Below are 24,436 nucleotides of genomic sequence, written 5' to 3' on the forward strand. Positions count from 1 at the left end.
AAAAAAAAAAAAAAAAAAAAAAAAAAGTTGTTCTTGGCTATCTCAGTGGTAAAGTTTAATTTAAAATCAGACCAGGAGCGGTGGCCCATGCCTGGAATCCCAGCATTCTGGGAGGCTGAGGCGGGCAGATCACCTGAGGTCAGGAGTTCGAGACCAGCCTGACAAACATGGTGAAACCCTGTGTCTACTAAAAATACAAAAAAATTAGCCAGGTGTGGTGGTGCACGTCTGTAATCCCAGCTACTCGAGAGGCTGAGGCAGGAGAATCGCTTGAGCCCAGGAAGTAGAGGTTGCAGTGAGCCGAGATCGCACCACTGCGCTCCAGCCTGGGTGTGAGCAAGATTCCATCTCAAAAAAAAAAAAAAAAGATATATTTGAGTTTAAAATATTGTTGTCTTCTGTGCATTCATTGATGGTTTATTATTGTCATTCTATCATTTTGCATTTTAAGAGGAGTTGCTCCAGTAAGCTTCTATTCCTTGTTCAGATTTTAAAAACTTAAATTTAACTCCTTTAAAATAGTATTTTTCCAACTAATGTGGTAGATGGAAGATACAGAACAAGTAATTGATATTAAATGAGTCACTGCATTTTTCTTCTGTTTTCAAAATATTCTGTATTTGGCTTACTACTTTTATAATATAAAATATTAAAATGATATTGTTCTTCTGTGTTATAATTCAGTTTTATGCACAAAAGCCACAAGTAGTTTAACAGAATAGTATCAGTAAGATCTTGCCTATATTTGTCTTTTTTAGTGCTGGAATTGGAAGAACTGGGGTTCTTATTACTATGGAAACAGCCATGTGTCTCATTGAATGCAATCAGCCAGTTTATCCACTAGATATTGTAAGAACAATGAGAGATCAGCGAGCCATGATGATCCAAACACCTGTGAGTACTGTACTTCATATACAAATGTATATTCTTAACATGATGATTTTTGTTGCCAATGCATATTGTAAATCATATTTTTATCCTTTTTTATCTTTTCAATTCCTTGCCATGGTCAAATAACCTCTAGCACAGGGGTAAGCAAACTACTGCCCGCTAGTCAAATCTGGCCTGCCACTTGTTTTTGTAAATAAAATTTTAGTGGAACACAGCCATGCTCATTTATCTATGCCTGCTTTGATATTATAGCTCCAGAGTTTAGAAGTTGCAACAGTACCATATGGCCTGCTATTTCTAAACTATTTAATATCTGGCCTTTTACAGAAAAAGTTTTGCTAACATGCAAGTTGCCTGGCATATTAAATCTTGAGTGCTTAAACAGGCACAGAGGAACTTGCTTTGTATTATTTAGTCAAGTTGAATGCTGAGAATGATAGTATCCCTGAACTGGAGAATCTTGATAGGCCTGCTTTCTGTGAAATAGCTGTGATGAAATTGCTTTTCTTTTTACATAAAAACTTACATTGCAGCGGCCGGGCGCAGTTGGTAGCTCACACCTGTAATCCCAGCACTTTGGGAGGCCGAGGTGGGCAGATCACGAGGTCAGGAGATCGAGACCATCCTGGCTAACACAGTGAAACCCCGTCTCTACTAAAAATACAAAAAAATTAGCCGGACATGGTGGTGGGCACCTGTAGTCCCAGCTACTCAGGAGGCTGAGGCAGGAAAATGGTATGAACCCGGGAGGTGGAGCTTGCAGTGAGCCAAGATTGCGCCACTGTACTCCAGCCTGGGCAACAGAGCGAGACTCAGTCTCAAAAAAAAAAAAAAAGAACTTACATTGCAACAACAAAAATTACAGAAATTAAGATACTTTTTAGTGTATTCTACAATGAGTATTAATTATGCTTCAGGAGCCAAAAGAAGACTCATGGAATTTTAGCGTTAAAATTATCTTTTGCACTGATTAAGACATTGTGAAATAATAGCATTGTTGGTGGAATAGGTTACTTGAAGGAAATTGACCTATGTGATCCAGTAAGTGCCTATAATTTTTTTGTTTTTGTTTTGTGAGACAAGAGTCTCACTCTGTTCAGCCCAGGCTGGTATGCAGTGGTGTGATCATAACTTACTGCAGCCTCAGCGTCCCAAGCTTAAGCAATCCTCCCACCTTAGCTGGGACTACTGGCATAAGCCACCACATCGGGCTAATTTTTTTATTTTTTGTAGAGAGGGGATCTCACTATGTTGCTTAGGCTGGTCTTGAACTCCTGGGTTCAAGCTATCCTGCCACCTCAGCCTCCCAAAGTATTGGGATTACAGGCATGAGTCACCATGCTTAGCCTGGTTTTTAATTACAGAAAATTTCAAACATAGACAATATAATGAATATCATGTTTATACTCAGATCCCACATTTGCCATATTGTTTCATCTGTATAGCTGTTCACTTTCCCTGTATTTGAAGTAAATCCTAGATATCATATCATTTTGTTCATAATATTTTAGTGTGTGTCTCTAAAAGATAAGGATTGATTTTCCTTTTAAATAAAACCACACTACAAGGATCAAGAAATGTAATCAATTTCTTTTCTTTTCTTTTTTTTTTTTTTTTTTTAAGACGGAGTCTCACTCTGTCGCCCAGGCTGGAGTGCAGTGGCGTGATCTCAGCTCAGTGCAAGCTCCGCCTCCCGGGTTCACGCCATTCTCCTGCCTCAGCCTCCCGAGTAGCTGGGACTACAGGCACCCATCACCACGCCCGGCTAATTTTTTGTATTTTTAGTAGAGACGGGGTTTCACCGTGTTAGCCAGGATGGTCTAGATCTCCTGACTTTGTGAGCCACCTGCCTCGGCCTTCCAAAGTGCTGGGATTACAGGCGTGAGCCACCATGCCCGGCCATCAATTTGTTAATATTATCAAATTGGCAGTATTTAAATTTCTAGTTGTTTACTAAAAACCGTCTTTTTAAGTTTTATAACAGCTTTATTAAAATACAATTCACATACCATAAAATTCAGCTGCTTAAAGTACACAATTCAGTAGGTTTTGTGTATTACAGAGGCTTGCAACCATCGCTACTATGTAACTTTTATTTTTATTTTATTTTTTATTTTTTTGAGACAGAGTTTCACTCTTGTTGCCCAGGCTGGAGTGCAATGGCATGATCTCAGCTCACCGCAACCTCGGCCTCCCGGGTTCAAGCGATTCTTCTGCCTCAGCCTCCTGAGTAGCTGGGATTACAGGCACCCACAACCATGCCCAGCTAATTTTTGTATTTTTAGTAGACAGAGGGTCTCTCCATGTTGGCCAGGCTGGTCTTGAACTCCTGACCTCAGGTGATCCACCCGCCTTGGCCTCCCAAAGTGCTGGGATTACAGGCATGAGCTACCACGCCCAGCTATATAATTTTTAAAACATCTTCATTCCCCACCATCCCCCCAAAAAACCCCAAGCTCATTAACAATTATTCCCATTTCCCCTCATACCCTCTCTAACCTCCCCCAACCCCCAACCTCCAACCTAGGCAATCACCAATCTACTTTCTTTCTCCATAGAGTTGCCTATTCTGGACCTTTTATATGAATGAGATCATACAGTTTGGTCTTTTCTAACTGGCTTCTTTTAAGTAGCATATTTAAAGGTTTATCTGTACTGCAGTATGTATTATTACTTTATTCCTTTTTACTGTTCAATAATATTTCATTGTATAGATTTTTACCACATTTTGTTCATCTGTTAATCTGTTGATGGACATTTATTTGGTTTGTATCCACTTTTTGGCTATTATGAGTAATGCTGCTATGAATTTTTATGTGAACATACGTTTTCATTTACCTTGGGTATACCCAGGAGTGGAATTGCCAGGTCATGTTTTCATTCTGTTTAACCTTTTGAGGAACGGCCAGTTGTTTCCAAAATTTCTGTACCATTTTGCAGTTCCTCTAGTGGTGTATGAGGATTTTGTTTTCTTTTTTTTTTTTTTTTTTTTTTTGAGACGGAGTCTTGCTCTGTCACCCAGGCTGGAGTGCAGTGGCCCAATCTCGGCTCACTGCAAGCTCCGCCTCCCGGGTTCACGCCATTGTCCTGCCTCAGCCTCTCCGAGTAGCTGGGACTACAGGCGCCCGCCACCACGCCCGGCTAATTTTTTTTTTGTATTTCTAGTAGAGACGGGGTTTCACTATGGTCTCGATCTCCTGACCTCGTGATCCGCCCGCCTCGGCCTCCCAAAGTGCTGGGATTACAAGCGTGAGCCACCGCGCCCGGCCGAGGATTTTGTTTTCTTCACATCATCATCAACACGTGTTACTGTCTGTCTTTTTTATTTTAGCCATCCTGCTGGGTATGAAGCAGTAGCTCACTGTGAATTTGTTGTGCATTTCCCTGATAACTAATTGTATTAGTCTGTTTTCACACTGCTATAAATAAACACTTGAGACTGGGTAATTTATAAAGAAAAGAGGCTTAATTGACTCACAGTTCCCCAGGCTGTGCAGGAAGCATTGCTGGGAGGCCTCAGGAAACTTACAATCATGGTGGAAGGCAAAGGGGAAGCAAGCACATCTTCACATGGCCCGCAGGAGAGAGACAGAGAGAAGGAAGCAGGAGGTGCTGCATACTTTCAAACAACCATGTCTTGTAGAGAACTCTATCACAAGAACAGAAAGGGGGAGGTCTGCCCCCATTATTCAGTCACCTCCCACAAGGCCTCTTCTCCAACACTGGGAATTACTATTTGACATGAGATTTGGGTGAGGACACACAGGTAAACCATATCACTAATGATGTTAAGCATCTTTACATGCGATAATTAGCTATTTATTTGTATATATTTTTTGGAGAACTGTTCAAATCTTTTGCCTGTTTTTGAATTTGGCCGTCATTTTATTGTCGAGTTGTAAGTATTTTTTTATATTTTCTGGATCAAAGTTTCTGATCATATCTGTGGTTTGCAAATATTTGCTTCCATTTTCTCTTTCTGTTTTCTTGATTATAGTAGTTGATGCACAGAAGTTTTGAATTTGGTGAAGTCTAGTTTATCTGTGTTTCCTTTATCACTTATGCTTTTGGTATCATGGATGAGAAATTATTACCTAACCCATAAATGAGTCTACAAGTTTTTTAGTTTTAGCTCTCGCATTTAGGACTGATCCATTTTGAGCTAATTATTGTGTGTGGTTTGAGGTAGGGTTCCAACTTAACTCTTTTGCATGTGGTTACCCACTTGTCAAAGCACCATTTGTTAAAATGACTGTTCTTTCCCGTTGAATTGTCTCAGGGCTCTTGTCAAAAATCAGTTGAGCACAAATGTAAGCGTTTATTTCTAGACTTCTAATTCTGTTCCATTGATCGTATCTCTGTTCCTATGCTAGTACTACACTGTCATCATTACTGTAGCTTTGTTGTAAAGTTTAAAATCAGGAAATGTAAATCCGTAACTCTTTTTCATTTTCTAGCTTGATTTAGCTATTCTGTGTCCCTTGCATTTTCATATGAATTTTGAATAAGTTTATTCTTTCTGAAAAAATAAAAAAACCAGCAACCAGAATGTTCATAGGGATTGGGTTGAATCTCTAGATCAAATTGGGAAGTATTGTCATAATAGTGATATTACATCTTGCAGAGCATGAACACAGGATGGTCTTTCTGTTTATTTAGGTATTCTTTAATTTTAATTGTAGTTTTCAGCATGCAAGTCTTGCATTTATTTAAATTCATTCCTCAGTATTTTAGTATGTTTTGGTGCTATTGTAAATGGTATTGCTTACTTTATTAACCAATAGTTTTGTGTGTGAGAGAGTGAATTTCTTCGGATTTTCTGTTGACAAGATCATGTCATCATGTCATTTGCAAATAGAGATAAGTTACTTCTTTCCAATCTAGATGCCTTTCCTTTTTCTTTGTCTTTCTTGTATAAGTATCCCAGATAGAACCTCCAGTACAATGTTGAATAGAAGTGATGAGACCAGAACATTGTCTTCTTCCTAATCTTGGAGGGAAAGTTTTTAGATTTTCACTAATTATCATATTAGCCATGGATTGTTTATAAATGCCCTTTATCAAGTTGAAAAAGATCCCTTTGTTACTTGTTCATTGAGTGTTTTCATCCTGAAAGTGTGTTCAGTTTTGTTAAGTGCTTTTCCTGCATCTGAGATATCGTGTGGTTTTTGGTCTTTTATTCTGTTAAGGTGATATATGCCATTGATTTTTAGATGTTAAATTGACCTTGCATTCCTGAGATAAATCTCACTTGGACATAGTATGTAATGCTTTTTATATGTTGCCTGATTTGATTTGCTAGCATTTTCTTGAGGTCTTATATCTATATTCTTACATAATAGGATTTTTAAAAAGATTTTAATTATGGCAAAATACACATAACATAAAATTTACCAGCTCAACCATTTTTAAGTATACAGTTTAGCAGTGTTAAGTATACTTACATTTTTTTGCAACCAATTTGCAGTTTCTTGCAAAACCAAAACTCTATATCCGTTAAAAAACTCCCCATTTTCTCCTCCTCAGCCCTTGGTAACCACCATTCTACTTTCTGTTTCTATGAGTTTGACTACTCTAGATACTATGTAAGTAAATTCATGTATTTGTCTTTTTCTGACTGGCTTATTTCAGTTAGATTAATGACCTCAAGATTCATCCAAGTTGTAGCATAAGTCAGAATTTCCTTCCTTTCTAAGGGTGAACATACCACATTTTCTTTATTCATTTATCTATCAGTGGACAGGGTTGCTTTTGCCTTTTGCCTATTGTGAATAATGCTGCTAAGAATATGGGTGTATAAAGATCTCTTTGAGACCTTGCTTTCATTTCTTTCAGGTATATACCAAGAGGAATTCCTGGATCATAGCACACATGGGCTTTTGGTTTTGTTTTTATAATTTGTTTAAAATTAGAATTCAGATATAGTCTACACATTTTGGTTGGTTTATATGTCTCTTAAATCTCTTTTAATTGAAAGCTTCCTCCTTCATTTCTTGTCTTTTTTTTTGGTAATTTACTTGATAAACGAATCAGGTTGTTTGCAACATATTTCCGACGGCGTGAATTTTGCCAGTTTACATCCTCAAGATGGTGTTCTCTGTGTTTCCTAAAAGTGGTACTTGTATGGCTTGAGCATCTTAGGTCATATATTCTTTCTTCAAACGCACATAATGTCCGATTGTCTCTTTTTTGTGAAGTTAGCACCCTTGAGTAATCAATCCCTGATTCATTAATTCATTGGATTGGCAAAATAATGATATTCTAATTCTATCATTCTGTCTTTATTAGCTGGACTACTTCTTTAAAGAGAAACTTCATATCTATTTGGTTAGCAAGTGGTATAGCATGTGCAGGAAAGGCAAGAAAAACATTTGATTCTTTCCCTTTATCTACAAGCTTTCAATATGATGAATCATTTACTAGCTTCCTCCAAGGGTGATGACTTAAATTTATTTGGGTATTATTTTGAAATCAAGGATTTAAACATAGTTGATGTGTTTCAACCCATTGTAGTTTTTTTTTGTTGTTGTTGTTTTGTTTTGTTTTGTTTTTTGAGACGGAGTTTCGCTCTTGTTGCCCAGGCTGGAGTGCAATGGCGCAATCTTGGCTCACTGCAACCTCCGCCTCCCAGGTTCAAGCAATTCTCTTGCCTCGGCCTCCCAAGTAGCTGGGATTGTAGGCGCCCGCAACCAGGCCCAGCTCATTTTGTTTTTAGTAGAGATGGGGTTTCTCCATGTTGGTCAGGCTGATCTTGAACTTCTGACCTCAGGTGATCCACCCGCCTCGACCTCCCAAAGTGCTGGGATTACAGGAGTGACCCACCGTGCCTGGCCTATAGTTATTTTTCTTAATGATACCCAAATTGTCCTACTTTTGGCCAGTGGGAGCCTGTTCACCTTGGCTTCTGAGTCCTTTTGTCAAGACCCTGGTAACTTTGATAGCTTTGTTACTATCAGAAAATATATCCAGGCCCAGCTTGTACATCTTGTGCCCCTGATTTAGAATCAATAGTTTCTCCAAGAAGCCCGGTTCTTTTTATTGAGAAACTATTTTAGGCACCAACCTCTGGGCACTAAGGACTTTTATTTGCTTGGGTTAATTTTTGTCTCTCAAAATGATAAATTGCACAACCAGGAAAATACATTTATCATAGGTTAATGCTTATGCTTCCAATACAAATTCAGGACCACAGTGTTTTTACTTAGCTTCTTTTACATCTTTAACAAGGATACTGGTTCTCTACAATATTAGCAATGAAAGTCTTAGAATATCACAAATACTCCACATTACACAACTGTTTCAGAATAACAACACTACCACTATAAACAGTATGGCTAATGAAAAGTTTTCCTTTTTTTCACAGCTCTTTTTGCCCTTTGAGTATATTCTCCCACAGATATGCAGTCAAATTACTGAGGTGTTTGTTTGTTTGTTTGCAGTATTTTTGAGACAGAGTCTTGCTCTGTTGCCAGGCTGGTTTGCAGTAGTGTGATCACCACTCATCGCAGCCTCAACCTCCTTGGCTCCAATGTTCCTCCCATCTCCACCTCCCAAGTATCTTAGGACTACAGGCACACACCACAGCACCCACCTAATTTTTTTTTCTTTTTTTGTAGACACAGGGTCTTGCTGTGTTGCCCATGCTGGTCTTGAATTCCTGGCCACAAGTGATGCTCCCACCTTGGCCTACGAAAGTGCTGGTATTACAGGCACGAGCCACCATGGCCAGCCAAATTACTGTTTTAAAGTCCCTTCAGGGACGGGTGCGGTGGCTCACGCCTGTAATCTCAGCACTTTAGGAGGCCAGTGCAGACGGGGATCACCTGAGGTCAGGAGTTCAAGACCAGTCTGCCCAACATGGTGAAACCCTGTCTCTACGAAAGTACAAAAATTAGCTGGGCATGATGGCAGGTGCCTGTAATCCCAGCTACTCCGGAGGCTGAGGCGGGAGAATCTCTTGAACCTGGGAGGCGGAGGTTGCAGTAAGTCAAGATTGTGCCATTGAACTCTAGCCTGGGTGACAGAGTGAGACTCCGTCTCAAAAAAATGTCCCTTCAGATAGCTCTCGTCTATATGGTTGTCATCAACTAGATACACACATTGATTAGTTTCATGATATTGTCAATTCTTAGGGATTTTAAGATTTTTGTAATTATATGCTATATTTACATTATTCCAAAGTATAAATCTAAAAAAGAAGGTATATTTAATGAAGTCTAGTGTCTGTCCCTCTCCTGCTCCCTTTTCCCTCCATCCCTTCATAAGAAACTATTTTTATTTATTTTATTTTATTTTTATTTTTGAGACAGAGTCTCGCTGTGTTGCCCAGGCTGGAGCACAGTGGCGCGATCTTGGCTCACTGCAAGCTCCGCCTCCCAGGTTCACGCCATTCTCCTGCCTCAGCCTCCTGAGTAGCTAGGACTACAGGCACCCGCTACCACGTCTGGCTAATTTTTTGTGTGTTTTTAGTAGAGACGGGGTTTCACCGTGTTAGCCAGGATGGTCTCGATCTCCTGACCTCGTGATCCACCCGCCTCGGCCTCCCAAAGTGCTGGGATTACAGGCGTGAGCCACCGCGCCCGGCCAAGAAACTACTTTTAAAATAATTTATTCTTCCATTGCTTTTTTTTTCCTAACATACACCGAGATAGATATTTGTATTTTCCTCCCTTTCTTTTATAAAGGTAATATAATATATTATATGTACTTTACCTACCTTGCTTTTTTTACTTAATAAAATAACCTGGAATCATTCTCTAGTAGTTTGTAGACTTTTATCCCTTTTCTTCCCAACTAGCTAGTATTCCACTGTGAGAATGTACAGTAGTCACCTGGTCCCTATTGATGGCAATTAAATTGTTTCCACCTTTTCTGTTACAAATAATTAGGCAATGAATAGCCTCGTTTGTGAATATGTGTTTTCAGTTTCTTTTTCTGGTTTATTTTTTGGATAGATTCTTAGAAGTGGGGTTGCTGGGTGAAGAGGTAAATTAGGTTAATTTTGTTATATGCTGCCAAATTCCCCTTTATAGAGACTGCAGTATTTTAACATCCCTACCAACAACATATAAGTGAGTTTCGCCAACAAAATATATTGCCAAACTGTATTTTTTAACCAGTCTAGACTGTTAGTGAAAAATGGTATCTTTATGCAGTTTTGTTTTGCATTTTTTAAGTAAGCAAGCCAAGTGAGATGTTTGTCTTTTTTGGGGGGAGAGAGGTGACGGTTTTCTGACTTTTCTGATCAGTTCTGTTTTTTATATTTTATTTTTCAGAGTCAGTACAGATTTGTATGTGAAGCTATTTTGAAAGTTTATGAAGAAGGCTTTGTTAAACCCTTAACAACATCATCAAATAAATAAGAAAGCAAAAAGATCTGGGATATGTGTTGGAAAACTGCTTTCCCTTATGTTCACTGTGCCATAATGCTGCTCGCAGGAAATGGCATTTTACAAAAAAAAATGAAGAACTCAAAAAAACTTTGAAAACTTCAGCACTGTTGCACTTTATGTTTTAAAAAATGTCACTCTTTCAAAATCTATAACTCATGTATTTGAAGACTGTTTCATGCTTTGCTCCGAACAAATAGTAAATAACTGAGTATGTTCAGGGTAATTTATGAAATTTTGTGGTGGTGCCATGCAATCCCCTTTTGGTAGAATTGCCACAAACAAGGCTCAAAATTCTCATCATCTCTGTTATACACCTGTATCATGAAAGCAAAAAGAAGTAAACATCAGGAGTTAGCTCTGGTCTTTTGCAGTGGTTTGCGTACTTACTATACTGATTACCAGATTTTATTTTTAAAATTTTAGCAATATCATTCTTAATATTAGCCAATACACTGCCTATGGATGCAGCACATTTTTCCCTGCACACCCCCTGTAGAGACCTGCCTGCTGCTCAGAAGAAGAAAGATGGAATTTGCTGTTCCCAGGAAATGCTGCACATTGTCCATTTACCAGCATCTTATAGAAAATATAAATATGAATCTACAAATTCTCTTGGATTTAATAATGTAACATATTTATCATAAGGTTGGCTTATTCCAAATCATGTGATTTCACATACTTGATGTAAAGGAATGCATGCATTGTGTCTTAACCCCTTAAGTGCCTTGAGACGTCCTTGTATGTCTAACGAAAAGGCACTCATTTGACCCCACTAGGAGGTATATATGTATATTGTACATTCGTATATTTTTATGCATTTTGAATAAGTTCACATTTTAAAAAACAGCTATATTGAGGGTTATACAGTCAAAGAAGGGTAAGGAAATTCTGTTTCTTACTCAGTACTTGTGATTTGCTATAAGAAGCAAAGATAATTTGTGTTCTACTGAGTGCACACTGCTGCTATGGAATTGTTCAAAATCTGCACATTCCTTTACTTGAGGGACTGAGGGGTTACAGTTTAGCAGCTCAACTTTAAAAGATGCTTTATGCTTCAAATTTCATATTTATTTCATCCCTAACTTTAGGAAGACATCTAACATGCAAATTAATGTTAAACATATTGATACTCTAAGCTAAAGTTAGAGCAAATAATTGTGATTTATTCATATCCATAACTAAAATATTATTCTTTAGCACTCATTTCAGTTAATATCAAGTTTGTTCACATTGATATATTGATTGGGATTCTTCAAACGAAGAGTGAAACATTATTGACATTTCTAAGTGTAATAACTCAATAACTAAATTGAGAATTTTCTTGTTTTTTGTGTACAATTAAATTATTCCATTTTATATATACTTATTAAGTTATAAGCATGTTAATAAGGAGACTTTTGACTGTCCAGCCTAATGGAGGATCTGATTCCCATTAAGGATGTGGGAATTCCCATATTTTCCTCTTCAGGTTTTTTTTGTTTTTAAGTCTGCAGAGAGATAGAACTTTAACATTGCCCAGTTTGATAAAAGTGAAAATTTGCTCACCTATACAAATGTTATTTTACACAATTATTTTATGTGGATTGCGGTTTTAAAAGATTCATTTCCTAGCAGTTTCGGAATATTTCTGTAAGATCTTGATAAAGTTTAGAGTCAAATGGTAGATATTTTGGAAAGCCATTTAGTATGAGGGGAAAAGTACACATTTTAAATCTTCAGTATATTCTAAATGATGTCATTTCAAACATTCAAAACTCCTAATAATAAATTTCAGGAAATTAAGCTCCTAAACATTAATAGCCAAGATACCAAATAAATTATTGTATTAAAATATTTAAGTTTATTTAAAGAGAGAAGTAAACATAAACTTATGTCAAAGAGAAATTCTCTTAATCTATTTCCTGACTTCACAGTCAAAACAGTATAAGATAGTAAAGTAACTTATAATCTTATTTGATCATTCTGTTCTATAAACAGACAAATATAATTTAGACTGCTATATGACATGATAAATTAAAAACTGAGAAAGTAAAATTATGTCAGGGTCTATACATTAAATAACTGTTTTGGCAGTTTTTCACCTGAATTTAAAAATTAAATTTGTCTGTTCTATCTGTATGGACAGAATATGGCAACCATAGACCAAAAGCTACCATTGTATAGATGTAAAGAGACAAAAGTCATGGTTGGCATGTTCTTTAATTTAGGGCCTTGTTTATACTTGTGAGTTTAATAATTTCTTGGCAATGAGCACTGCTGCCTTTTTAAATCATCAATGCCTGTCTTTAAATGCCAATCATTAGAAGTTTAGAATTACATTTAAATTTCTCGTATATGAATTTTTCATCTGGGAACTACCCACTGTCATTATTTTTATGTGCAGAAAAGATCCTTTTTGAAAACCATATTTATTGGGATCTTATTTAAATTTAAATTATCCTTTACAACTTCTTAAAGTGAATATGCTAATAGATAAGACTTTATCCATTACATCTAAGAACTTTTTAACCTGTATATCAATCTAAATAGGTTTCTAGAAATAATCCTAGCTTTCATACACCATGTAGTTCTAGACTCCGTCCATATCAGTGTAACATTGTGTGATAAAATGCCAAATGTCTTGTATCTAAGCTACCCTCCCACTCTTCCAGCCACCCCTACCTCCCACCTTGACACCCTTAAGAAAGCAATGCTGACTTTTATTCTGACAAGTGGAAATCAATAGTGGTTAATCAAGTGGATTTTGTAAATGCTAAGAAGTGTTTGTGAAAACCTTCCCTTTCTGAGTTAAGATTGTTTTTTCATGTTCATTTCAGGTGTTTTATCGAGCATCTGATTTGTGTCAGCACCATGTAAATACGATGAGGAGTATTTGGAATAGACTTTACATTCACCAGAAGATTGATAGTATTTGTTAAACCAATGCATCCATTCAAAATAGAGGCAGAGTAAACAGCCTAAGAAATTATTTCCTTTCTACAGTCTGCTAGGAGAAAGAGGTGATAGGGGAATGGTTGATGATTTTCATCAAGAGTAAAGGGAACATTTATTATGTGAAATCTGACTTCAGTTGTGCAAAGGTATGTTAAGACATTAAGACAATTGCTGGAAGGTTTCAAATATGTGTACACACACATAGAGATACTTTTGTGTGTTTATTTATATGTATATTTCACAAAAGCTAACGCCCACAGAGGAAAATGATTATTTTAACTTCTGGGTTGTCATCTGCTGGTAGGGTCTGATCAGGTCTAGAGTATTTAAGGAAAAGTCTCCTGTCTTCTGTCTCCACTAGAAGTACTGCAGCTTGAGAGCTGAAAGGAACTTGAAAAATGTTATCCAGTCTTCACTTAGCCCATTTTTATCGGCATTAGGAAACAGGGTCCAGCAATGGTTATTGATTTAGCAGTCTGGTCTTATATGATCTGCTTTCTAATTATCTATCTAGTATTCCTATATTATACTGGAACTTCAATAAATTATAACCTATGTGAATATCAAATTCTTGTGAATTTTTGTCTATTTCCAGTAGAGACGCATACTCAGCTAGTGTTTTCACTTAATAACTATGACGACCTTAAAAGATGTCACTTAAGTTAGAAAATAAGCAGGCTTCAGAAGTGATTCTAATTAGGACCCCCACTCAGTTTGCTAGTCATGCCTGCCTGACAGAACATAAGCTTTTGTAAAGTATTTAGACTGATACACATGCAGTATAAAAACATTATAGACTGCAGTTAGAAGACTGATTTTTTAAAAGCACTCAAAACATAGAACTAAGATTTAGAATATATGTCCATTTATAATGAAATAATTTATGTTCATAATGTGAACATGTGAGATAAGTAAAGCATTACTTGTTTTATAATATCAGGAAGAGAGAAAGAAACATTAGTTTATAACAATGTGCTATTTAATATCTGTATTTTGAACATTTAAAATACTCTGATGGTAAGGTTGCCAAAGTAATTTTGAATTCATAAAAATTGTTTATACCACAATAATGTGGGATATGTTTACAGGCTCTTATTTTGTGGTAGTTACTTTATAGTTCAGATGAATTTGCATTTCAGTCACTTATAGTAAATACAGTATAGTAAATATTTGTTGGAATAAAAGTCTCAGTAATATAATAGGACATAGATAAATTATGCAACAGCCAGCTTTTATAAAAGTTGGTGCATTATGTAAGCTGCCACAGTTAATACTTTGTATTAACATTGCTTACTTCCCCCATTTGCTTCACCTATCTGACTACAATTGCTGGAATCATTCTTTTTGTGGTGCTTCCTCCAAGTGAAATAACTATGTTATTAAAACCTACTGGATTAATTTTATCAAATATCAGACTTACTGATCTGTTGGCAGAGATTTATTGGTGTCTCAGTGTGATCACAATACAAGTTGTAGCAACCATTTTATAAAACTCTTAGAGAATTACGTAGATAAAGTGGAAATTACATAATCCTAAAACATTTTTGAGGGCTAACTGATAATAGATAATTTCAGCAATTTTATTAAGAACCCAGTAAATTAATCCCTAAGTTGTATGTTTTTTGTTCAACTTACCATGTCTGCAACCATTATATAGACTTCATTGATTCTCAGCAATTACTGCAGTGTGTCTTACAATGTTATAAAAAAAAAAAACAGCAATCTCTGTTTCTGCCAGAAGTTAGACATTTTTTTACAGTCCTGATGAATTTGTGTGAGTAGACACCACATAGTTATTTCTGTTTGCATATAAATTTGCTGCTATTTATTTGTATGTTTTTCTACTGTAGTATGCTATTGATTTCTGAAGTTATAATTTTTATTTTAGTAATCCAAGCTAAATGGGCAACCAGAAGTAATATCTGCTACGGTGCAATCCATCAGCATTGGTTCAGTGCATACATAAGTAAACCAGTTTAAAAAATTTTTACTAAGCAAAAGGTAGTAGCAATATTGCTAGTTAAAGACTACCATTTTAGGGGAAAGTTCAAAGGTTTAACTTCTTGAAACCTTTTAAACTTTTCAGTGCAAGAATGAAAATGTTTGAAAGCCTTGTTAAGCTCATAAAAGTTTCAGTTAAACACTGTAGAGTTTCCTACCTTTGTTGTGTAAAGGATATAGAAAATATTTTTCTATGGACAGAAGGTTGAAACTTCTTTAATTTCATTGTTTAAAGGAGATAAAATGATATTTGTATGTCTTTCATGCTGTAAAGAAGATGAATGTATCTTTCAAATGTCATTAGAATTATGGCTTGATTCTAAGGATACTCTATTTGTTTTAAAGTCTACGTGGGATTGAAAAGAAAGGGAAGAGTATTACACTTCATTGTACAAAATGTAATTTTAGAAGAAAAACTAATTTTCATTATAAACAAGAGCAATCATTATTGAAGCATATTTCAGATATAATGTACATTCTTTTTCATTTTGCTTTGCCTCTAGAATAGAAACTTTTCGGAAAATTTGCACATACTGTTTATAAGTGTAAAATAATTGAATTCTAGACTTTTGGAGTGTGGAAGGGTGTTTGTGTGTGAAGGTAATAAATGTGTTGCTGCATGTGTTTACCATGGAGAACGTTTCCAGGCTTTGTCAAATGAGGACATTGTTGTGAGGGTGTGGCTTTTGTGAAGCCAGAAAACTGTGCCTAAGATTCATTACAGTGAGTATGTGCAGAGGCCCCTGACCAATAAATGCTTTTTGCCTTTTTATTCTCGACGTCTTGGACAGTTAAGACCACTTGGCCCAACTCTGAATTCTAGCAGTGGTGTCTTATATGCTTAAGAGTTTATATTAATTCAGCTGAACAAAAACTACATTTTAAACCACCTTTGTAGGTATGATTAATACGTGCAACAGCTTCTTTAAAAGGTAGTATTTATTATTTATCACTCATTAAACGACTCAGTGAGGACTTCATTATTTTTATTTCTCTTTCCACCTCTCCAACTTTTTAAAAATCACTAATTTAACTTTTTGTTAAGTAAGTACTCAAGTACAAAGTGATCTCTTCTTTCATGAACTTTGCTACAGCTGTTGAAAGGATTGGTGTCAGGCTCTCTCAACCCTTGGAGTTTCCAAAATTTAGCAAATATTACTTGTGATAAGCTTAAATGCCACATTGCTAAGTACAGTTATTACCAGGAATCCATCAAGGGGGAGATAGCCCTGCCCACCCCCTTAGACCCAAATAGGTGCTGGTTCATGCCTTCTCCACAAATCGGCAGTTGGGTACTTCCCCACTATCGTCACAGTTGAGCTCATTTTAACATACATTCAAAGAAGCTTTTTAGTTTCTACTCCTGAATTGTAGTGTTCAAGTTATTTGCCTTCCTGGGTAAGAAAATTTTAACCCAAGTCTGGGATTCTCTGGCATCTGTCTTTTCCAATCTTTCAATGAGTTGGCAAGATTAGAGTAGGTCAAATTTCAATGCTAAATTTGATTTTTTGAATTTTAAATAGTAGCACTTTATTTCATGCTGACCACCAACTTAATTTATACATTTTAAAATAAAATTATCCTAGAAGTTTTGTAAATATGGGAAAATTTTAATTAGTATTGGAGGTCATTAGATTGGACCCAAGTTTAAATATAATGATCTCTTCATAGCTTATTTGATGTTTAAGAGGCAACTTGTGTGATCTTAGCTTTGCAGGTTTTCTGTAATTTATGTAGCACAATAAAGGATACCCAGTTGACTGTGTTACTGGACTCTGAGTTCTCACAGCTAGTTTCATCTAAGCTTGGTTTATTATCATTTCTGCTTTGGATTTTTTTGTGCATCACGTGAATACTTGGAAATCCATTTGTTTTCAGTGCAGTACCTAGGGTGAAGTAGATGCTGCACAAGTAAGTTTAAGGGAATAAAAGTCCCGACACTTTATATACATGTTGAGGGGCACGATTTAAGAGACTGAAACAGTTTACATTAAACTTGTTATTTTCTGCCAGTAGACTCTGCTTAAAAAAATAAAAATTGTTCAACCCAGTGTTCTCCAGCATCAGGACATTACAGTTGTAATCTATGTTGTAATCTTTTCAAATAAGAAAAGCTACTCCTTATTCTCTACAGTGTAGGCTTAATTTTAGAACTGATAATTTACCATATCTGCATTATTGATATTTTTAAGTAGTTATAAAAATAATTCTATGTGGAGGGTGTTTTAATTTGGGATTTTTTTTCTTGTAACAGGTGCTATTTGTAAATATGAAGGGGAAAAGTCACTTAGTTAAAAGTCTAGCTTATGTCATAATTAAAATACAATTATACGTTTCATGTTTGATTCTATTAAACTAGTGGCAAAACAGAATTGGTCCCTTAGTTTTTTAGATTACCTTTCCCCCTATGTCACAAAAATATCTCTTTCCATATGATCTCATAATTGAGGCAAAGAAGCTAAGGGTTTATTTAAAATGTGTATAAGCTTGAATTTGGTCAACACTGCATAATTTGAAATCACTCTGCATTTGTCACTGCAGCTTACTGTATGCTTGAAAGGCCTTGTGTGTTTGTCTTAATTTTAGTGAAAAAATTAGAATTTCTGCCATTCATGTACAAAAAAATTATAACTACAGCAAACGATAAAAATGCTGGTTTGCATTAATACTGTTTTAGTCTTAAGAGCAATTTATATTATGTGAAATGCTGTTACACATATTTTGTTGGCCATATTTCATTTTGAGAGACAGTTGTTCAGGTACAAACATGAAAACAACTCTAGCTATGACTCTTAATGTTCAATTGCAAAATAAAGATGTGCTTTAGTAATCTAAAGTATAGAAGTTTTGAAGATTATTTTATGGGAGTTTTTCATGGGCTTTTCTAACAGTGGTTATATTTAGTAATTGGTTATCAGGAATGGAGAGAATGACAAGTGTAAAATTTATTTCTGGAGTTACTGACTCACATAGTGGCTGTATTTGAGGAAAGGGTGTAGGTGAGGAACTAAAAGGGATTTAGAAGATTAAACAGTGTCCGAAGAGGCCAGGCGCGGTGGCTCACGCCTGTAATGTCAGCATTTTGGGAGGCTCAGGCGGGCAGATCACGGGGTCAGGAGATCGAGATCATCCTGGCCAACACGGAGAAACCCTGTCTCTACTAAAAATACAAAAATTAGCTGAGGGTGGTGGCACACGCCTGTAGTCCCAGCTACTTAGGAGGCTGAGGCAGGAGGATCACTTGAACCCGGGAGGTGGAGGTTGCAGTGAGCCGAGATTGATTGCGCCACTACACCCCAGCCTGTTAACAAAGTGAGACTCCAGCTCAAAAAAAGAAAAAAAAAAAAAACAAAAACCAGTGTCTGAAGAGAAGCTTCTCTTTAATTGTGGCCATTGCTTGGCTCCTGTCCTCTCCCAGTACCGACTCTCTATTCTGGTAATCCTAAGGTAAGACCTTGTCAAGCAAAATAAAGGACCTCTCCTTCTATCCCTGAAGTCAGCTTGCCTAAGTGCTTTTAGATATGCTGTTTTTCCTCTGAAAGAAAAGAAGTACCTAGAGAACAAGTAATAAAGCAGAAAGGTGATTTTTGATTATGGCATGCCTTTGTTCTTATGTACATGATAAAAATTCAAACACTATAATGAAGATCAAAATGAGTTTTGACATCCTCTTCCTCATGCCCCACCCTAAGAAAAGCCCCCTCAAACCAACGGCAACCTCTATTCAATTTCTGGTATTTTCTTCTGGGGTAAAAATGTATACTTAAATTTGTGTGTACGTGTACATACACATTTTGTTAAAGCCAACAAGGTTGTACAATATATTCTGCAGCTTGCTTTTTCGTCTTGGGATATATACAGATGTTGGGATATGTATATCAGCGTGTTCAGATCTATCTTACTCTTTTTCACCACTGCCTAGTACTCTATCATATAGTTATACTCTAATTTCGTAATGGACACTTAGATGGTTTCCATTTCTGCTGTGCAAACAAAGCTGCAATGAAAATCATACAAATATTTTTGTTAATTGTTGCAAGTGTATGCATAGGGTAAATTTTGAGCAGTAGGGTTGCTAGGTCATAGGGCACCTGCATTTTTAGGTACTAATATTGTCTAATTGTTCTCAGACACAATTATACCAGTTTATACTCTTCTACCAAAGCATATGAGAATGTCTGTTTCTCCACATTCTTATTAGAATTTCATGAAACTTAATTTACCTGCTTATCTCAGAGAAGAAATATTTTGACATTCATTTCTTCTGTAAGGTTAAGTAGCTTTATTGATCCCTTCTATTTTTTAGGCTACATTCCATATTGATTGCCTTTCCTCATTTTTATATTGGTTGTTTGACATTTTAATCATGTGAGATGTTGGAAATTAAGGAAACTAGTCATTTGTCAGTCATATATGTTGCAAAAACCCACTGTGCTTTGACTTTGTTTTGGGGGCTGACGGGAGGGATATGAGGACATTTTTAATGCTTGTATAAACAAACATACCAATCTTCTTGATGACTTTGGTGTATACCTGCAAAGGCTTTACTCTATCTAGTTCCTAGCCACATTCCATTTGTGACTGAAGCTTTCTTAACCACCATCCAAATAACCAACTCAGAAGACTGATACTCTGCTTTCTACTTTTGATCTCACTGGCCTTGTTGACTGCTCTCAATTATGCTAGAGCTCTTCCAGTTCCACCAGGTAAGCTGTAAGCTTGTTAAAATCAGTTGTGCTTATGTGCTTTCATATGCATACAGATTTATCCTTATTATGTCATTTAATTCTATATTACATAAGCCAATGAAATGAGAGTGTGAAAAGAAGGTTGGGCTTTTGTGAAAGCCTTTAAAAGTGAGTGATTAAAATTTTAAGGATTTTTTTTTATTTTTCTGTATTTATTACTTTTTTTTTTTTTTTTTTTTTTTGAGATAAGGTCTTGCTCTATTACCCAGGCTGGAATGCAGTGATGTGATCTCAGCTCACTGCAATGTCTGTTCCCCAGGCTCAAGTGATCCTCACATCTCAGGCTCCCTAGTAGCTGGGACCACAGGTGTGTGCCACCACACCCAGCTAATTTTGGTTTGTTTGTTTGTTTTTTGTTTTAGAGACAGGATTTCACCATGTTGCCCAGACTGGTCTTGAACTCCTGGCTCAAGTGACCCACCCACCTACCCAGCCATCTTGGCTTCCCAAAGTGCTGGAATTACAGGCGTGAACCACCACACCCAACCTAAGGATCAATGTTTTTAATTTACTGAAAACAGATATGACCAAGACAACTATGAGAGACTAACAAAAATATAGGTGACACACTTAAGGTTGTTTTTGTTTTTGTTTTTGTTTTGCTTGCAAGAAAGACTAAGGGATTACAAGGAGGCTTAAACCTATGGACAAAAGCCTTGGCCGTACTTGAAAAGAATCATGAATATACATTTACGTTTTTTAAGCTAAAACCAAATGCATGTAGTTTTTTTCCTCCTTTAAATGGTTTTTCATTTAATCAAGTACTAGTTCTGATCCCGTCAGATATGTCGTCTTCTGCAATGTATGTAGCAATTTCTCTGTTGAAAAATATGCAGACAGTTTAAAAATTTTTGCAGTTAAAATTGATATGGTTAGCATCTTTTTGTACATTTTATTTATTTTTTCTTTTTTCTTGTTTTTTTTAGACACAGTGTCTCTGTCACCCAGACTGGAGTGCAGTGGGGTGACAACAGCTCATTGCAGCCTTGAATTCTTGGTTTCAAGCAATCTTTCCATATGAGCCCCCCAGGCTCCAGAGTAGCCATGCCATTGCACCTGGCTAATTTATTTATTTTTTTGTAGAGCAGGGTCTTGCTTTGTTTCCCAAGCTGGTCTCAGAACATCCTAGCTTTTTGATGGCACCACTGCACTAGCTTGGGCAACAGAGTGGAACCCTGTCTCAAAAATAAAACAAAAACCAGAAAACTCAATGAACACAAAGCAGGATAAACTCTCTTCAACACACAGATATGTTAAATTATCAAAACCCGAAGACAAAGAATTTTGAAAGCAGAAAGAGAAGAGACTCATCAGGTAGAAGGAATCTTTAATAAGATTAGCAACAGATTTCTACTGGAAACAACAGAAGCCATGAGGCAGTGAGATGCCATATTTAAAGTTCTGGAGAAATCTATATCAGCTGGATCCGGTGGCCCATGCCTGTAATCCCAGCACTTTGGGAGCCCAAGTTGGGAGGATCACTTGTGGTCAGGTGTTGGAGACAAGCCAGGGTAATACAGGGAAACCCAGTCTCTACAAAAAAAAAAAAAAATTTTTTTAATTAGCCGGGTGTGGTGGCGTATGCCTATAGTCCCAGCTACTTGGGAGGCTGAAGTGAGAGGATCACTTAAGTCCAGGAGGCTGAGGCTGCAGTGACCTATGACAGTACTACTACACTCCAGCCTGGGCAACAGAGCAAGATCTTGTCTCAAATAAATAAATAGAAGATATGTAATGGATTTCTCAGAAACAAAAAGGATCGTAAACTATTATGAACAGTTAATTATATGCCATCAAACTGGATAACCTAGAAGACATAGATAAAGTCCCAGAAACATACAACCTACCAGGACTTAATCTAGAAGATATAGAAAGCCTGAACAGAACTCTAACAAATAAGAAAATCGAAGTAGCAATTGCTAACAAAAAAAGCCCAGAACCAGATGGTTTCATGGCTGAATTCTACCAAACATTCAAAGAGGAATTAATACCAATACTTCTTACACTCTTAAAAAATAGAAGTAGAGAGAATACCTCCAAACTCATTTTATGAGGCCAGCATCACCATGATACCAAATTCAGACAAAGACATGATAATAAAACCACAGGCTAATATATCTGATAAACAGATGGAAAATTATTTAATAAAATACTAGCAAACTGAATTTCAAAACACATCAAAAAGATTATATACCATGACCAAGTGGGATTTATCCCTGGGATGCAGAATTGGTTTAACATATGTAAATCAATCACTGTGATACACATTAACAGAATAAAGATAAAAGCTCAACATCCATTTATGATAAGAACTCTCAACAAAATAGGTATAGAAGGAAATTTCCTTAATACAAAAGGCCATTAATGAAAGCCCACAGGAAACATCAAAATAAATGAGAGAAAACTGAAAATGTTTCCATTAGTCTGGTACAGGGCAAGGAGGCCCACTCTCACCAGTTCTATTCAACAGAGTACTAGAAGAACTAGCAAGAACAATCACACAAGAAAAAGAAATAAAAGGTATCCAAATAGAAAAGGAAGAAGTGAAATTATCCTGTTTGCAAGTAACATGTTCTTATATGTAAAAACCCTAAACACTCCACAAAAAAAACCTGTTAGAACTAATAAATCCAGTAAAGTTGCAGGATACAAAATCAACATAAAAAAATCAGTTTTGTTTCTTCACAGCAATAATGATTATCTGAAAAGGGAATCAAGAAACAATCCCATTTACAATAGCATCAAAAAGAATAAAATACATAGGAATAATTTAACCAATGAGGTGAAATATCTGTTCAATAAAAACTATAAAACATTGATAAAAGAAATTGAAGAAAATATAAATTGGAAATGTATCCCATATTCATGGATTGAAAAAATGGTTAAAATGCCTGTGTACTATCCAGAATACAGATTCAACACAATTTCTATGAAAATTCCAAAGGTATCATTCATAGAAATAGAAAAAAAAATTCTGAAATGTGTATGGGACCAAGAAAGACCCTAAATAACCAACACAATCTTAAGAAAGAACAATGTTGGGCCAGTCACGATGGCTCACACTTGTAATCCCAGCACTTTGGGAGGCCAAGGCAGGCGGATCACCTGAGGTCAGGAGTTCGAGACTAGCCTAACCAACATGGCAAAACCCCATCTCTACTTAAAATACAAAATTAGCTGGGTGTGGTGGCACATGCCTGTAATCCCAGCTACTCAGGAGGCTGAGGCAGGAGAATTGCGTGAACCCGAGAGGTGGAGGTTGCGGTGAGCTGAGATCACGCCATTGCACTCCAGCCTGGGCAACAAGAGCAAAACTACATCTCAAAAAAAAAAGAACAATGTTGAGCCATCACTCTTCCTGATTTCAACTTATATTACAAGGCTGTCATCAAAATATTACAGTACTGATGTGAAAACAGACACATAGAACAATGGAGCAGAATAGAGTCCAAAAATAAACCTTTACTGATATGGTTAAATGGTTTTTGATAAGGGTGCCAAGACCATCTTTTCAACAAATTATGCTGGGAAAACTGAAAATCCACATGCAAAACAATGACATTAGACCCTTCCACTATGCACAAAAATCAATTCAAAATTGAATAAATACTTAAACGTAAGACCTGGAACTGTAAAAATCCTAGAAGAAAACATAGGAAAACTTCCTGACATTGGCCTTAACAATAATGTTTTGGATATCACACCAAAAGGTCTGGCAACAAAAGCAAAAACAAGTGGGACCACATCAAACTAATAAGCTTCTGCATAGCAAAAGAAACAACAAAATTAAAAGGTAACCCACACTTCGGACATATTTGCAAACCATATATCTTTTTTTTTTTTTTTTTTTTGAGAACAGTCTCGCTCTGTCACCGAGGCTGGAGTGCAGTGGTGCAATCTCAGCTCACTACAACCTCTGCCTCCCAGGCAATTCAAGCAATTCTCCTGCCTCAGCCTCCCAAGTAGCTGGGACTAAGGCACGTTCCACCACTCCCAGCAAATTTTTGTGTTTTTAGTAAAGATGGGGTTTCACCATGTTGGTCAGGCTGGTCTCGATCTCCTGATGTCAGGTGATCTGCCTGCCTTGGCTTCCCAGAGTGCTAGGATTACAGGCCTGAGCCCGGCCTTGCAAACCATATATCTGATAAGGGGTTAATATCCAAAATATATAAAGAACTCACAACTAAATAGCAAAAATAACCCAATAGCGTAAATAACCCAGTTATTAAATGGGTAAAGGACCTGAATATTTTTCCAAAGAAGGCATAAAAATGGCCAACAGGTATGTGAAAAGGTGCTCAATATCACTAATCATGGAAATGCAAGTTAAAACCACAATGAGATACCATCTCACACTTATTAAGATAATCATTAAGTGTCAGTGAAGGTGTGGAGAAAAGGCAACCCTTGTACACTGTTGGTGGGAGTATAAATTGGTACAGCCATTATGGAAAACAGCATAGTTACATC

General features: G+C 36.5%; 1 protein-coding gene across 6 annotated transcripts in view; it reads left to right on the forward strand.

Annotated features, from left to right (window-relative positions):
* Window positions 1-10,266, forward strand: part of PTPN4 (protein tyrosine phosphatase non-receptor type 4) — a 224,592-nt gene extending 214,326 nt beyond the window's left edge. For all 6 annotated transcript variants that reach the window (XM_058434299.1, XM_058434298.1, XM_058434300.1 and 3 more), the window contains 2 exons: window positions 759-894; window positions 10,167-10,266. In XM_058434299.1, coding sequence (XP_058290282.1) covers window positions 759-894; window positions 10,167-10,253 — 223 coding nt within the window. In that variant the 3' untranslated portion in view covers window positions 10,254-10,266. The remainder of the gene's footprint in view (window positions 1-758; window positions 895-10,166) is intronic.
* Window positions 10,267-24,436: the final 14,170 nt, after the last annotated feature.

Source organism: Hylobates moloch, unplaced genomic scaffold (assembly GCF_009828535.3).
Source record: "Hylobates moloch isolate HMO894 unplaced genomic scaffold, HMol_V3 SCAFFOLD_24, whole genome shotgun sequence".
Classification (NCBI taxonomy): domain Eukaryota; kingdom Metazoa; phylum Chordata; class Mammalia; order Primates; family Hylobatidae; genus Hylobates; species Hylobates moloch.